We start from the raw sequence: 14,069 nt of genomic DNA on the forward strand, positions 1-14,069 counted from the left end.
CTGGGTTCACTGCAACCTCCACCTCCCAGGTTCAAGTGATTCTTGTGCCTAAGCCTCCCCAGTAGCTAGGATTACAAGCACACGCCACCATGCCTGGCTACTTTTTGTATTTTCAGTAGAGACAGGGTTTCATCATGTTGGCCAGGCTGGTCTTGAACTCCTGACCTCAAGTGATCTGCCCTCCTCAGCCTCCCAAAGTGCTGAGATTACAGGTGTAAGCCACTATTTCACTCTTGTAGGTAGCTCAAAAAACATTTCTTGGTGAATACGTGGAGGAAGCGCTCTTCTCCCATTCTTTCACTAATGATTTGGAGGGTTTGAGTCTGAAATAAACTGAAGGGGGTCCCCTAGTCCTGCACCCCCTAGGGAAAGCTGTCCAGAATCACAGCACAAGCCCCCATGCTGGGCCTCACCGAGATGTAGCTGGCATTGGCTCCCTTGGTCCCATTGTCCATGTTGGTGGCCAGGGCATGGATGGCAATCCGGGCGTGCGGAGCCACATTAATGAAGAGCCGGCAGCCCCCTGCCTTACTCGTGGCTGGACTCAGCGAGGGGCTCACAATTTCACCCCAGGGCCCAAAGAGCTGCATGTCACATTCTGCAGGGGGAGCAAGTGGGACATAGAAACCCAGACAGACCACTGATGCCACAGGCCAGGGCAACTCACAGCCGGGAAGCAGTGCAGGGCAGCATGGCACTGTGGTCAATATTGGGGTTCCCAGGCAAACCCTGCTGAACCCCACCTCTACCACTTCTTGGCCCAGTGACTTTGGGCAAAGGCTAAATGTTCTGGGCTCTGGTTCCCTCCTCTGCAACTGAAGGAAACAATGGCATGCACTGAGCAGAGTGGTCTTTAGGACTCAATGATGTCACATGTGCAAGAGTGTTTCACACTGAACCTGGCACCAAGGATAGGCTCCACCCATGGCAGCCACTGCTGTTCCTCGGAGCTCACTGGAGCTGCCACCTGCCTGTACCTCCTGCACCTCTTTCAAGGCAGGTGCCTGTGTGGGTGGGGCTGGGCCGGGAAGCGAGAAGCAGTGTGAACGGTGACAGTGGGCTCATGGCCTTTTGGCAGGACCCAGCAGCGCCTGTGCGCTGAGGCACATACACAGCTCTCTGCCCAGGCAGGTGCTGGGGCAAGGAGGAGGCGCACTAGGTCTCTGCAGAGGCTAAGTCCACTGCTGCTAAGCCCCTGACACCTGAGGGAGCCGAGGAACCTCTGGAACCGGCTAGGGAAGCCAACTTCGGCCAGCTCGGGCTGTTGGGAGAGGGCAAGCCCCCCAGGACAACCGAGAGGGCTATCAGAGGGTATCTAGGGGGCCATGGGCAAGGCAGGGGTCCCTGAGGTGGCATCCTCTGTCTGAGGTGTGCTTGTGGGTGCACACGTATGTACAAGCATGTGTGCTCACACCAGTGCACTAGAACAGGGCCGAGGGACAGTGGCTCTCACAAAAACCCTAAAGGGCCTTGAAAGGCTGGAGGGTTGGGGGCGGGGTGGGTGGGGGTGGGGCAGAGGCCTGAGGGACTGACTGAGGATGTGGACCACATCCCACATCCATCCATCTTGCTGCACAGTCCCAAAGAGGAGGGATGTAGCACTCATCCTGCGACCTCTCCCTGGCATGTACAGACTGACACTGGCCAACCCCAGCTCCTTCCATCTCAGTCAGCTCCCTCTGTATCTTCCCACTACCCCACTGGGACTGGCCCCATCCCCAGCAGCACCCACCCAGCCTCCTTGCCAGGACCGGAGCACCCAGGGGAGGTGGAGAAGGCCTGGCCATACCTCTGTAGAAGGTTTCAGGAGCAAGCTGGCTCCCATACCGCAGCAGCACCCCGGCTCCTGGCTGCCTGCAGCGCTGCCTCACCACCAGCGTGTTGGTCTTGGAGCTGAAAGTCATGCCCAATAGCTTCCTGCACATCTTCCTCCAGGTGAGCCGGCCCCAAAGCAACAACATGTCCCCTAGGAAGCGGCAGGGCAGTGAGGGTCCAGCACTACCACGCCTGGTCAGCAGAGGAGTGGCTCCGGGGTAGACTGAGCCGAGTTCAAGTCCCGCCTCTCCCACTGCTGGCTATGTGACTCTGAGTAACTGAGCACGTCACTTAATCTCTCCTAGCCTCAGTTTCCTCATCTGTAAAATGCAGATCATCACTCCCCAGTCATGAGATGGAATGCAAACTAAAGTTGGGAATGTACATGGGGCTCCTGCCAGGAACGGGGCATGCAGCGTTGTGCTGGCTCCTGGCAGGGGCCATAACTGGCAGCATCGCTTGCACGGCCCTAGACATACCCGCACTGCAGTTGAGAGAACTCTCAAGGACGCGGAGGGTCACCACCTCCCCGAGGGGCCGCCCAATGGCCACTGCACAGTCTGCCTGCCCTGGTCCTCGCATGTCAATGGTTCCTGTTGGCTCAAGGTGCTGCCTGCCACAGGCACCTGAAAAGGGAGCAGGAGACAGGTAAGCAGTGCTTCCGGGATTTCCAGCAGGGCAGGCTCTGGGGCTTCCAAGCTGAGGAAGGAGACCAGGAGGTAGGGGTGGACCCTGTCCCCCAAGGCCCAGCTGGAAGCCTTCTCAGGACAGGGACGGGGGCTAGGTAGGTCAAAGCATCACCCTCAGGGCACAGGGCTGCTTCCAGATGCTCCAGCAAGCGGGGCACATGCAGAGCAGCCCAGAGGCTAGGGGGCTCACAAGCTGGGTTCCTAACTTCAAGTTACTTCCCCTTAATAGTAGTAAAAGGGAGGTTTTGCTTTGCCAGGGAGGAAGAGGGCCAGCCCTGATCCTGGCCTCCCAGGCACACATCCCAGGGACCAAGCTCTTGTGCCAGTCCTTCCCAGAGGGAGACGCCTTTGCCCACCCCTCCTACAGCAGCTGCCCGACGGGAAGGAGGACAAGACGTAACTGGACTGCGCCGAGCTTTCCTGGGGCCCGGGCAGGAGCCGCCAAGGCTGGGGAGCCGGGGAGAAAAGCAGGGCCCGAGCCTGGGACCACTCCAGGGAGACACCAGCAGGGGTGCCTGTGGTCTGTCCTGGGGCAGTGGCTTCTTCGTGAGGCACCAGGTTGGGTGTCCCCTGTCCCACACAGGGACCAGCCCAGCAGCCACGCACAGTCACTGGCTTGGGCAAGTGCTGGCAGAAATCAGCCGGCACAGGCGCCTGGGCCTGGGGTCCGAGGCAGGTGTCATGCCGGCGCTGGATGCCATCCCCACAGGAAACAGAGCACTGCCAAGAGAGGGGAGGAGGAGTCACAGCTGACCCTGCCAGAAAGTGACAAGGACAGTGGCAACCACAGGGCAGGAGTGATCCAATATAATCTTTGTACAAGCTGGGAGGCAGGTAAGTGTCTCCATTCCACAGATGAGAAAACTGAGGTTCAGAGAGGGCACCCAGCACAGGTCATGTAGGTGGGAGGAGCCAGAATTCAAGCCTGGGTCCCTGTCACCCTCACGGCCTCTCTGTCTCTCCAAGCCTTAGAGCAAGTAGGCCTGCAGGGCTGCGGCTCGTCTCTGTCTGCTGTGCCCCTGTGCCCCCTCCACACCATGAGCGAGCCCCTCCAGGGGGCAGCCTGAGCCCCATTTACCATTGTCTTTCCTGCCCTGCTAGGTGCATGGCACAGCTGGCATTCCGTCATCTGTATAGAGCTGAGTGGCCTGCTGTTCATCTTCCAGTGTCCCCAAACCTAAGAGCCTCTTAAGTCCTAGCTGCCCACAGGTCTCTAGGCCTTCTGTGTATCTGCCTCTAGGTGCCCCCTCACCAACAGACCCAGCTCTCTCCTTCCTTTCTGGGGACACAATGAACCAATGCCCCCTAGACTCCCTCACACATAAGCAGCCACAGCTGATGCCCGCCCCAGCCCCATAGGGATCCCAAGTGCCCGCTGTGCTCACCTCTGTCCAGGTGCTGACATACCAGCGGTAGGTGCAGTCAGCAATGAGACAGGGGACGCTGGCCTGGGGCCGCACCAGTGCTGCACAGGCCGCCTCGTCCACCTCCACGTCCTGGCCTTGGTCGAGCTGCACACAGGCCACCGAGCGCCTAGCAGTGCCAAGGCCACAGCTGGCCGAACATGGGCCAAGGGACGTGACTTTCCACCTGCAGGAAGAGAAGACCCCAAAGAGAGGCTGGGTCTCCCCAGAAACGGTACTGCCCCATGCGGGCCCCTCTCCACCCGCGTGTCCTCGAACAGTTGCCTAGACAGCTTCTGTGGCCAGGCAAGATGGGAAGTGCAGCCACAGAGCCCCTCCTGTCTGGAGCCAGGGCTCACAGCCACAGGAGAGCTACCAAAAGGCCCTGGAAGAAAGAGGCTTCTTTTTCCCTAATTGCACATCCCCCTCTCATCGCCTTTCTCACAGAACACCTGTCAGCACCCCAGGGGCTGCCTATGGACCCAAGTAACAGCAACAGGAAGCGAGCCCCTGGGTAACAGGAGATAGATCTCACCACCCCACGTTCTACAAGGGGGAAGGCCGAGGACCTTAACCCTGCCCATGTTGATCTGTAATCATTCAATAACTAATTATGGCCCGCGTTCTTCAGAGCCCAGACACGAACCCAGGCGCCTGCAAGGGAGCTGGGATCTTCATCACAATACTGTTCTCCCCCATGACCCTGCAGCGCTGCCTCTTGGACCCGTGCTTTCTGTGGCCTGGCGCTGTTCTACATGACACTGGGAGGTGGCAGTGAACCAAACCAGACCCCACCGCCTCTCGGAGCATGGATTGTTCTCCATTTGGGCATCACTGGCATGAGCGACTGGATGCTGCTTTGCTGTGGGGGCTGTCGTGTGTATTGCAGAAATTTTATTTTTTAGTTTATTTTAATGGTTTTCTTTGAGACGTGGTCTCATTCTGTCATCCAGGCTGGAGGGCAGTGGTGCAATCATGGCTCACTGCAGCCTCAGCCTCCAGGGTTCAAGCCATCCCCTCACCTCAGCCTCCCAAGTAGCTGAGACTACAAGCGTGTGCCATCATGCCCAGCTAATTTTTGTAATTTTTATTTGTTTGTTTTTGTTTTTGAGATGGAGTCTCACTCTGTCGCCCAGGCTGGAGTGCAGTGGCACGATCTCAGCTCACTGCAAGCTCCGCCTCCTGGGTTCATGCCATTCTCCTGCCTCAGCCTCCCGAGTAGCTGGGACGACAGGCGCCCGCCACTACACCTGACAATTTTTTTGTATTTTTAGTAGAGACAGAGTTTCAGCATGTTAGCCAGGATGGTCTCAATCTTCTGACCTCATGATCTGCCCACCTTGGCCTCCCAAAGTGCTGGGATTACAGGCATTAGCCACTGCGCACGGCCAATTTTTGTATTTTTTGTAGAGATAGGGTTTCACTATGTTGCCCAGGCTGGTCTAGAACTCCTGGGCTCAAGCGATCCTCCCACCTTGGCCTCCCAAAGTGCCAAGCAGAATGTCACAGGAGGGACGAGCAACAGGAAGCGCCATTCTGGACTGATGCTCAGGGAGGGCTCTGGGTCATTCTGGAGTTGTGGTGTCTGAGCCAAGCCTGGGGGAGGAATATCCAGGGTCTCGAGGATATCCACAGAAGACATCAGGCAGTGAGAGCTAGCACAGAAGCCCTAAGTCGGGGGATTATCCCTGGAATGTTCCAGGACAGTGAGGCCAGAGTGGCTACAGCAACATCAGAGGGATAGCCAGAGCTCATGTGGTGTGTGCCTGCATCCCAGCTACTCGGGAGGCTGAAGCAGGAGAATCACTTGAGCCCAGGAGTTCAAGTCAGGACTGGGCAACATAGTGAGACCCCATCTCTGAAAAAAAGTGAGGGGAGGCTCAGTGGCCCAAGAGGCGGTCTGTAGAGAACAGGGCTACCTGGCAGGCTGTGCTAGGTGTGGGAGGTGAAGTTTAATCACCATGCAGGCAGCGTGCAGTGTGAAAAACCCTGCAATTCCCATAAAATCCAAGATCATCTCTAAATGTGATGTGGAAAAATAAATGGGACACACAGCCAAGGGACTTTAGCACAGGCAAAGAAATCAGGACACACTTGTGACTCGGATGTTAAATGGCTATAAAGCTACAACATTTAAAACAATTTTTTATGGGCAAGAGGATAGCTAGAAAAAAACACACAAAACAAACAGAAACTGGCAGATCACTTGAGGTCAGGAGTTCAAGACCAGCCTGGCCAACATAGTGAAACCCTGTCTCTATTAAAAATACAAAATCAGTTGGGTGTGGTGGTGGGCACCTGTAATCCCAGCTGCTCGGGAGGCTGAGGCATGAAAATCACTTGAACCCAGGAAGCAGAGGTTGCAGTGAGCTGAGATTGCACCACTGCACCCCACCCTGGGTGACAGAGAAAAACTCAAAAAAAAAAAAAAAAAAAAAGAAATAAAAGAAAAAAAAAAGAAGAAGAAAAAAACCTAGTAGAAAGCCTAGACATAGAGTCTAACATACACCAATACCACCGAGGAGCCACCTGGGGGCATCAGGGCTTGTTCAACAGATGCTGGTTAACAATTTAGAAAAAAAAAAAAAAATCCCTTGGTCCCTACTTTGCAAATACATTAGTACACAGTTTATATGTAAGTAAAGGCCGGGCGCGGTGGCTCAAGCCTGTAATCCCAGCACTTTGGGAGGCCGAGACGGGCAGATCACGAGGTCAGGAGATGAAGACCATCCTGGCTAACACGGTGAAACCCCGTCTCTACTAAAAAATACAAAAAACTAGCCGGGCAATGTGGTGGGCGCCTGTAGTCCCAGCTACTCGGGAGGCTGAGGCAGGAGAATGGTGTAAACCCGGGAGGCGGAGCTTGCAGTGAGCTGAGATCCGGCCACTGCACTCCAGCCTGGGCAGCAGAGTGAGACTCCGTCTGAAAAAAAAAATAAAATAAATAAATAAATAAATAAATGTAAGTAAAATTTTTTTTTTTTTTTTTTTTGAAACAGGGTCTCACTCTGTTGCTTAGGCTGGAGTGCAGTGGTGGTGTGATCTCTGCTCACTGCAGCCTTGACCTCCCAAGGCTCAGGTGATTCGGTGATTCTCCTGCCTCAGCCTCCCGAGTAGCTGGGAATACTGGCATGCACCACCATGCCCAAATTTTTGTATTTATAGTAGAGATGAGGTTTTGGCATGTTGCCCAGGCTGGTCTCAAACTCCTGGGCTCAAATGATCCACCCACCTCAGCCTCCTAAAGTGCTGAGATTACAGGCATGAGCCACCACATCCAGCCTAAATTTAAGTGAAATCTTATCTGTAACTGGATTTATTTAAAACTAAGGAGACTTGCTGGGTTCGATGGCTCATTCCTGTAATCCCAGCACTTTGGAATGCTGAGGTAGGCAGATCTCCTGAGGTCAGGAGTTCAAGATCAGCCTGACCAATATGGTAAACCCTGTCTCTACTAAAAATACAAAAATTAGCTGGATGTGGTGGTGGGTGCCTTTATTCCCAGCTACTCGGGAGGCTGAGACAGGAGAATGGCTTGAACCTGGGAGACGGAGGTTGCAGTGAGCCAAGATTGCACCACTGCCTGGGCAACAAAGCGAGACTCCATCTCAAAATTAAATAAATAAATAAATAAATAAATAAATAAATAAAGTAAGTGGACAGGAAGGAAACATGGCAGTAGGGTGCTATCTATTAAACCTGAGTGCTGGAACACACATGTCCATTACATTCTTTTCTGGACGTTTCTATATGATGTAGAAAAGTGCTTCTTTATTAAAAATGCAAACCTACAAAAAGAAACCATTAAAGAATTGTAAATGAGGTAGGCAAATGTTCGCCCTTTACCACTGGGCTCTGGACCTCACGGACTTGAACATGATTCTGTCCCGTGTCCTAGTGTGGCTGTGTGTGTCCCTGCAGGGACCTCCATCCCTCCCGTCTTCCACATCAGAATGCTGGTGCTCACAGCTTCAGGTTCTGCTGAAATGCTGCCTCGTCTGTCCCCCAGGCCTCCCCACACCGCACCCTGCCTGCACGGTGCTTAAACTTCACCTCCCACACCTAGCACAGCCTGCCAGGTAGCCCTATTCCTTACAGACTGGCTCTTGGGCCACTGAGCCCCCCACCCCATCTTGTTTTGTTTTGTTTTTGAGAGGGAGTCTCGCTGTGTTGCCCAGGCTGGAGTGCAGTAGCGCAATCTCAGCTCACTGCAACCTCCACCTCCCAGGTTCAAGCGATTCTTCTGCCTCCACCTCCCAAGTAGCTGGGATTACAGGTGTACACCACCACACCCGGCTAATTTTTGTTTTCTTGTTTGTTTGTTTTGTTTTTTGAGATGGAGTTTCGCTGTTGTTGACCAGGCTAGAGTCCAGTGGTGTGATCTTGGCTCACCACAACCTTGGCCTCCCAGGTTCAAGCGATTCTCCTGCCTCAGCCTCCTGAGTAACTGGGATTACAGGCATGCACCACCACGCCTGGCTAATTTTGTATTTTTAGTAGAGTGGGGTTTCTCCATGTTGGTCAGGCTGGTCTCCAACTCCCGACCTCAGGTGGTCCGCCTGCCTCAGCCCCGCAAAGTGCTGGGATTACAGGCGTGAGCCACCACACCCGGCCTAATTTTTGTATTTTTAGTAGAGCTGGGGTTTCACCATGTTGGCCCAGCTGGTCTCAAGCTCCTGACCTCAGGTAATCCACCCGCTTTGGCCTTCCATAGTGCTGGGATTACAGGCATGAGCCACCACACCTGGCCCTGTCTTGTTTTTTTTAGAGATGAGGTCTCACTGTATTGCCCAGGTTGGACTTGCGCTTCTGGACTCAAGTGATTCTCCTGATTCAGCTTTCCAAGTAGCTGCGATTATAGGCGCACACCACAGCACCTGGCCTGGCATCTGCACACATCAGGAGCTGCCCCTCCCGTCACCGGCTGACTCACCTAGGTGGGCAGGGCTCCAGGCTGCAGACCTCCTGGGGGTCTGGGCGAGGCAGCCCCTGGCATTGGGTGTCCAACAGGATCTCCTCCTCATCATCCTCCCCATGGGCCCGGGCACAATACAGGATCCTCCGCATGACCCCTCCCCCACAGCTCACACTGCAGGCTGCCAGCTTGTACTGCCACCTGGAGCAAACTGAAGTCAGGGACCCCAAACAGCCCCAGGGCCTGGGAACCCAGGGGAGTCAGGTCTCCCCCTTCCTTTCCCCAGACCAGGAAGAGATAGGAAGCTGGGAAGGGCCTGGAGAGGTTCTCTTTCTGGAGGCCCCCCTGTGTCCTCACCAAGAGGCTTGGCAGAGTGGACAGAACATTTGGACAAACCCATTTTACAGAAGGGAGAGGTGAGGGCAAACGACAGATGTCGTATCCCAGAGACAGTGGGGACAGGGGTCCAGGCACCCGAGGGCCCTGCATGTCTTTCTTGAACAGTGATCCCAGCACCACTGCCCTGCAGCCCACCTCACTAGCTCTCCCCTCCTCCCCTCCTGCTGTGTTTGGCGGCATCACACTGAATACCATCCATCAAACTGCACTCCCCCTCTGTCCTACTATTATCTGTCCTCTTTTCCCCTCCATTTGTTCCAGGAGGTCAGGGACACTTCTCTGCCTTGTTCTCTGCTGTGTCCCCCAGCTCCAGGACAGCCCCGGGGCCTAGGTGCTCCATAAAGAGCAGGTTATGAAGAAACATCCCAGCAACCACGTGTGCCCACAGCATCCCAGATCCTGTGCAATGTACTTTACACGCATTGCATCTAGCATGCATTTTACACTCGTTGCATTTAGCATATACTTCACATGCATTTAATCATTTCATTAAACGCCCCCCCCAGTCTTCTGGGGGCACAATATGACCTGCTCCCACTGGTGAGGACACTGAGGGTCAAAAGATCCAGCTTGGAGGTGAGGGAAGAGCCAGGATGCAGACCTAGAACCCCCTGTCTCCTTGGGAAGGGGCTCACCTGGCAGGGCAGGGCTCTAGGCTACAGTGTTCAAAGGGGCTGGGCCGGGGCTCTGGCCCACACTTGGAGTGAGGTAGGGGAATGGGGTGGCCATGGTCTAGCCTCACACAGTGCACAGCCAGCGGCACCTGCCCCCCTCCGCAGGTCACCGGGCATGGAGCCAAGGCTCGGGTCTCCCACGTGCAGGGAGAAGGCCAGCACTCTGTAGGAGGCCACATCCCAAGACCAGACTTTCCCCTGCACAGTCTTGCTCCCCTCACTCACCGAGCAGGGCACAGGACAGCCTGGCAGACCTCCCGCCGGCTTCCAGGCTTGCTTGCCAGGCCACACAGCTCCTCCTGGACAGGCACCCTGAGGGCAGAGTCCATGCACAGGAAACGCAGCTCCATCAGGCCTGCGTGGACGAAGCAGAGACCCGGAGCCCCAAGGGGTGGGCTCAGCAAGGACCACAGCCTGGGCTCACTGGGCAGCTCTAGCACGTAAGGCCTGCATGGGTTTCAGTCCCGGCTCTGCCACTTACCAGCTGTGTGACCTCAGACAACTGACTTAACGCTCTGAATTTTAGATTAAAAAAAAAGATAATGGCATCTCCCTTGAAGAGTCATTTATAAAGATTTTTAAAAGGGGAGATGAAAAGTGCCTGGCACATAGTAGATACTTGACAAATGGTAGCTGTTATTGTTTATTGAGAAGCATTATAAGAATTGCAATATGGGCCGGGCACAGTGGTTCACGCCTGTAATCCCAGCACTTTGGGAGGCCGAGGCGGGTGGATCACGAGGTCAGGAGTTCGAGACCAGCCTGACCAACATGGTGAAACCCCGTCTCTACTAAAAATACAAAAATTAGCTGGGCATGGTGGTGTGCACCTGTAATCCCAGCTACTCAAGAAGCTGAAGCGGAGAATCACTTGAACCCAGGAGGCAGAGGTTGCAGTGAGTCAAGACTGCGCCAGTGGACTCCAGCCTGGGCGACAGAGCAAGACCCCGTCTCAAAAAAAAAAAAAGAAAAAAAAATCTCAATATGAAAATCTCTGATTGTGTCTATCATAAAGATGTTATTAGGGCCAGTTTTCTCAAGTCTCTCCTTTAGGAATAGCCTCCAAAGAAATAGGCAGGCTCAGTGGCTCATGCCTGTAATCCCAGCACTTTGGGAGGCCAAGGTGGGCGGATCACCTGAGGTCAGGTGTTCAAGTCCAGTATGGTCAACATGGTGAAACTCCCTCTCTACTAAAATAAAATACAAAAAATTAGCCAGGTATGGTGGCACATACCTGGAGTCCCAGTTGCTTGGGAGGCTGAGGCATGAGAATCATTTGAACATGGGAAGCGGAGGTTGCAGTGAGCCAAGATCGCGCCACTGCACTTCAGCCTGGGTGACAGAGGGAGACTGTCTCAAAAAAAAAAAAAAAAGAAAAAAAAAATCTCTTGGTTGGACATAGTGGCTCAAGCCTATAATCCCAGCACTTTGAGAGGCCGAGGCAGGAGGATCACTTGAGCTCAGGAGACCAGGCCGGGCAACATAGGGAGATCTCATCTCTGCCAAAAATACAAAAATTAGCAGGGTATAGTAGCTACTCAGGAGGCTGAGGTGGGAGGAAGCCCAGGTGGCAGAGGTTGTAGTGAGCTAAAATTGCACCACTGCACTCCAACCTGGTGACAGAGCAAGACCTTGTCTAAGAAAAGAAAAGAGAAAAGAAATCTCTTTTTGGTCTCGGTTTCAAACAGGCTGACATTTTACTGAGCAAGTGGTTAGGGTTTTCGTTTAAGAACACGGTGTATCTTCGCCCATTAGGATGGCCATTATAAAAAACACAGAAATAGGCCAGGTATGGTGGCTCACACCTGTAATCCCAGCACTTTGGGAGGCCAAGGCAGGCAGATCACCTGAGGTCAGGAGCTTGGGACCAACCTGGCCAACATGGTGAAATCTCATCTCTACTAAATAAAAAAATTAGCCAGGCATGGTGGCAGACACCTATAGTCCCAGCTACTCAGGAGGCTGAAGCACGAGAATCACTTGAGATGCGGAGGTGAAGCTTGCAGTGAGCCAAGATTGTGCCACTGCGCTCCAGCCTCGGCAACAGAATGAGACTCTGTCTCCAAAAAAAAAAATTAAAAAAAAAAAACAGAAATGAAAAGTGTTGGCAAGGATGGGAGGACATTGGAACTCTTATGCACCATTGGTGGAAATGTAAAATGGTGCAGCCACTGGGGAAAACAATCCAGCAGTTCCTCAAAAATTAAACATAGAATTCTTATCTGACCCAGCTAGCACACTTCTGGGTATACACCCGAAAGAACTGAAAGCAGGAACTCAAACAGATATTTGCACACCCATGTTCACAGAAGTGTTATTCACAATAGAATAGCCAAAATGTGGAAGGAAGCCAAGTGTCCACAGATGAATAAATGGATAAACATATAAAGGATACACTCACAATGGAATCTTTTTCAGCCTTAAGAAGGAAACACACATGCTACAACATGGATGAACTGTGAGGACATCACACTCAGTGAAATCAACCAGTCACGAAAAGGTAAATGCTGTATGATTCCACTTCTACAGGGTCCTTGGAATTGTAGAATTTGGAGACAGAAAGGAGAATGGAGGTTGCCAGGGGCTGCGGAGGAGGAAACGGGAGTTCGTGTTTCACAGGGACAGAGCTCCAGTTTGGGAAACTGGAAAAGTTCTGGAGAGGATGGTGGTGATGGCCGCACAACAATGTGACTGTGCTTTTCTGTCACTGACATGCACGGGGAGAAACAGTTATGATGGTAAATTGTATAATATGTGTGTTATACGATAATAAAGCAAGATTGGGAAAATAGAAGAACGCTGTGTATCTTTTTTTTTTTTGAGACGGAGTCTCGCTCTGTCACCCAGGCTAGAGTGCAGTGGTGCGATCTCCACTCACTGCAAGCTCCACCTTCCGGGTTCATGCCAGTCTCCTGGCTCAGCCTCCCGAGAAGCTGGGACTACAGGCGCCCGCCACCACGCCTGGCTAGTTTTTTTTGTTTTTGTTTTTGTTTTTTTTTTTTTGTATTTTTAGTAGAGACGGGGTTTCACCGTGTTTGCCAGGATGGTCTCGATCTCCTGACCTCATGATCCGCCCACCTCAGCCTCCCAAAGTGTTGGGATTACAGGCGTGAGCCACCGTGCCCGGCCTAACACTGTGTATCTTAAAGCTAAGGTTTCTCTGCTCGGGTCGTCAACTGGGGCCCCCTCTGGCCGCTCTGCTGGGGCCATCAGGAATGGCTCTCGTGCCACACTGCCCGGCATTATTGTCTTTTCCTACTTTTCAGCCAGTCAACGCTCACATTTGAAGTGGCTGTCAGCTACTATACTTAATCTCCTTGTATTACCGCGTGTTCCCATATGGTCTGGATTTTCTGCAATCCACCTCAAATGCTTTTTAGAAGGAGGCAAGATGCAAGTGGATAAGAGAGTTACCATGAGTGCTGGTCCCCAGGAGCCTCCCGGGGGCCCTCACCTCGCCCGCAGGAGACGGAGCACGGCCCTGCCAGAGGGGTCCACACATGTGCAGCTTGAGCCCCCGTCCTGATGCTGCCCCATGGGGAGGGAGCCTCCTCCCCTGCAGAGGTGGCATCCAGCTGTGGGGAACAGCAACAAGTTCATGGGTCTGGGACTCCTCTGAGCACCCAGAGACCCCCGTCCCAATCTTCTCAGGAGGCAGCAGAGAGAGCAGGAAGTGGCATGTGCACACCAGCGCTCCCTCCCCTGCTCCTTTGGCTCCCTGGTCTCCCGGCGGGTGTCCTTGCTGCACACCCCACCTTTGCAGGCTCCTCGGCAGCATGAGTGCTCACTATGGGCCTGGCCGAGAGCTGGGAACCAAGAGTGGGACGTGGGAGCATGACTGGCCCTGCAATCCCCCCAGCCATGAGGGGCGAGGGTCGCCAGCACCCAGGCCAGAGAGCAAGGCCAGTCAGCCTCCAGCCCCTGGACACCGGGCAGGAGCCCAGCAGCGTTTCTCTGCACAGCAGCTGCAGTATACTCTCCTCAGATGCTTCTCTCAGCCCGGCTTGCAAGGGGAATGGGAGCCTCCCGAGGGGCCCTGAGCCCTCTTTCTAAGCTTCTTTTCTGAGCAGGGGTGGCCCTCAGACAGCATTCCCACAGAAGGAAGGTGTTCTCACTCTGGCCTGGAGGACAATGGTGACGGGTGCCCCTCATTCTCCCAGCCAGGTAAAGGACC

General features: G+C 53.8%; 1 protein-coding gene across 3 annotated transcripts in view; it reads right to left on the minus strand.

Annotated features, from left to right (window-relative positions):
- ADAMTS13 (ADAM metallopeptidase with thrombospondin type 1 motif 13) overlaps nucleotides 1–14,069 on the minus strand; it is a 39,124-nt gene that overhangs the window by 916 nt on the left and 24,139 nt on the right. For 2 of the 3 annotated variants that reach the window (XM_025358592.1, XM_025358591.1), the window contains exons 21-28: nucleotides 13,350–13,470; nucleotides 10,121–10,250; nucleotides 8,841–9,023; nucleotides 3,890–4,094; nucleotides 3,076–3,224; nucleotides 2,295–2,443; nucleotides 1,790–1,966; nucleotides 414–598 (exon numbers count right to left, since the gene is read on the minus strand). In XM_025358592.1, coding sequence (XP_025214377.1) covers nucleotides 414–598; nucleotides 1,790–1,966; nucleotides 2,295–2,443; nucleotides 3,076–3,224; nucleotides 3,890–4,094; nucleotides 8,841–9,023; nucleotides 10,121–10,250; nucleotides 13,350–13,470 — 1,299 coding nt within the window. Of the gene's footprint in view, nucleotides 1–413; nucleotides 599–1,789; nucleotides 1,967–2,294; nucleotides 2,444–2,905; nucleotides 3,225–3,889; nucleotides 4,095–8,840; nucleotides 9,024–10,120; nucleotides 10,251–13,349; nucleotides 13,471–14,069 lie in introns of all 3 variants that reach the window. The other variant, XM_025358590.1, reaches the window with a different exon arrangement.

This window comes from Theropithecus gelada, chromosome 15 (genome assembly GCF_003255815.1).
Source record: "Theropithecus gelada isolate Dixy chromosome 15, Tgel_1.0, whole genome shotgun sequence".
In the NCBI taxonomy this organism is placed as follows: domain Eukaryota; kingdom Metazoa; phylum Chordata; class Mammalia; order Primates; family Cercopithecidae; genus Theropithecus; species Theropithecus gelada.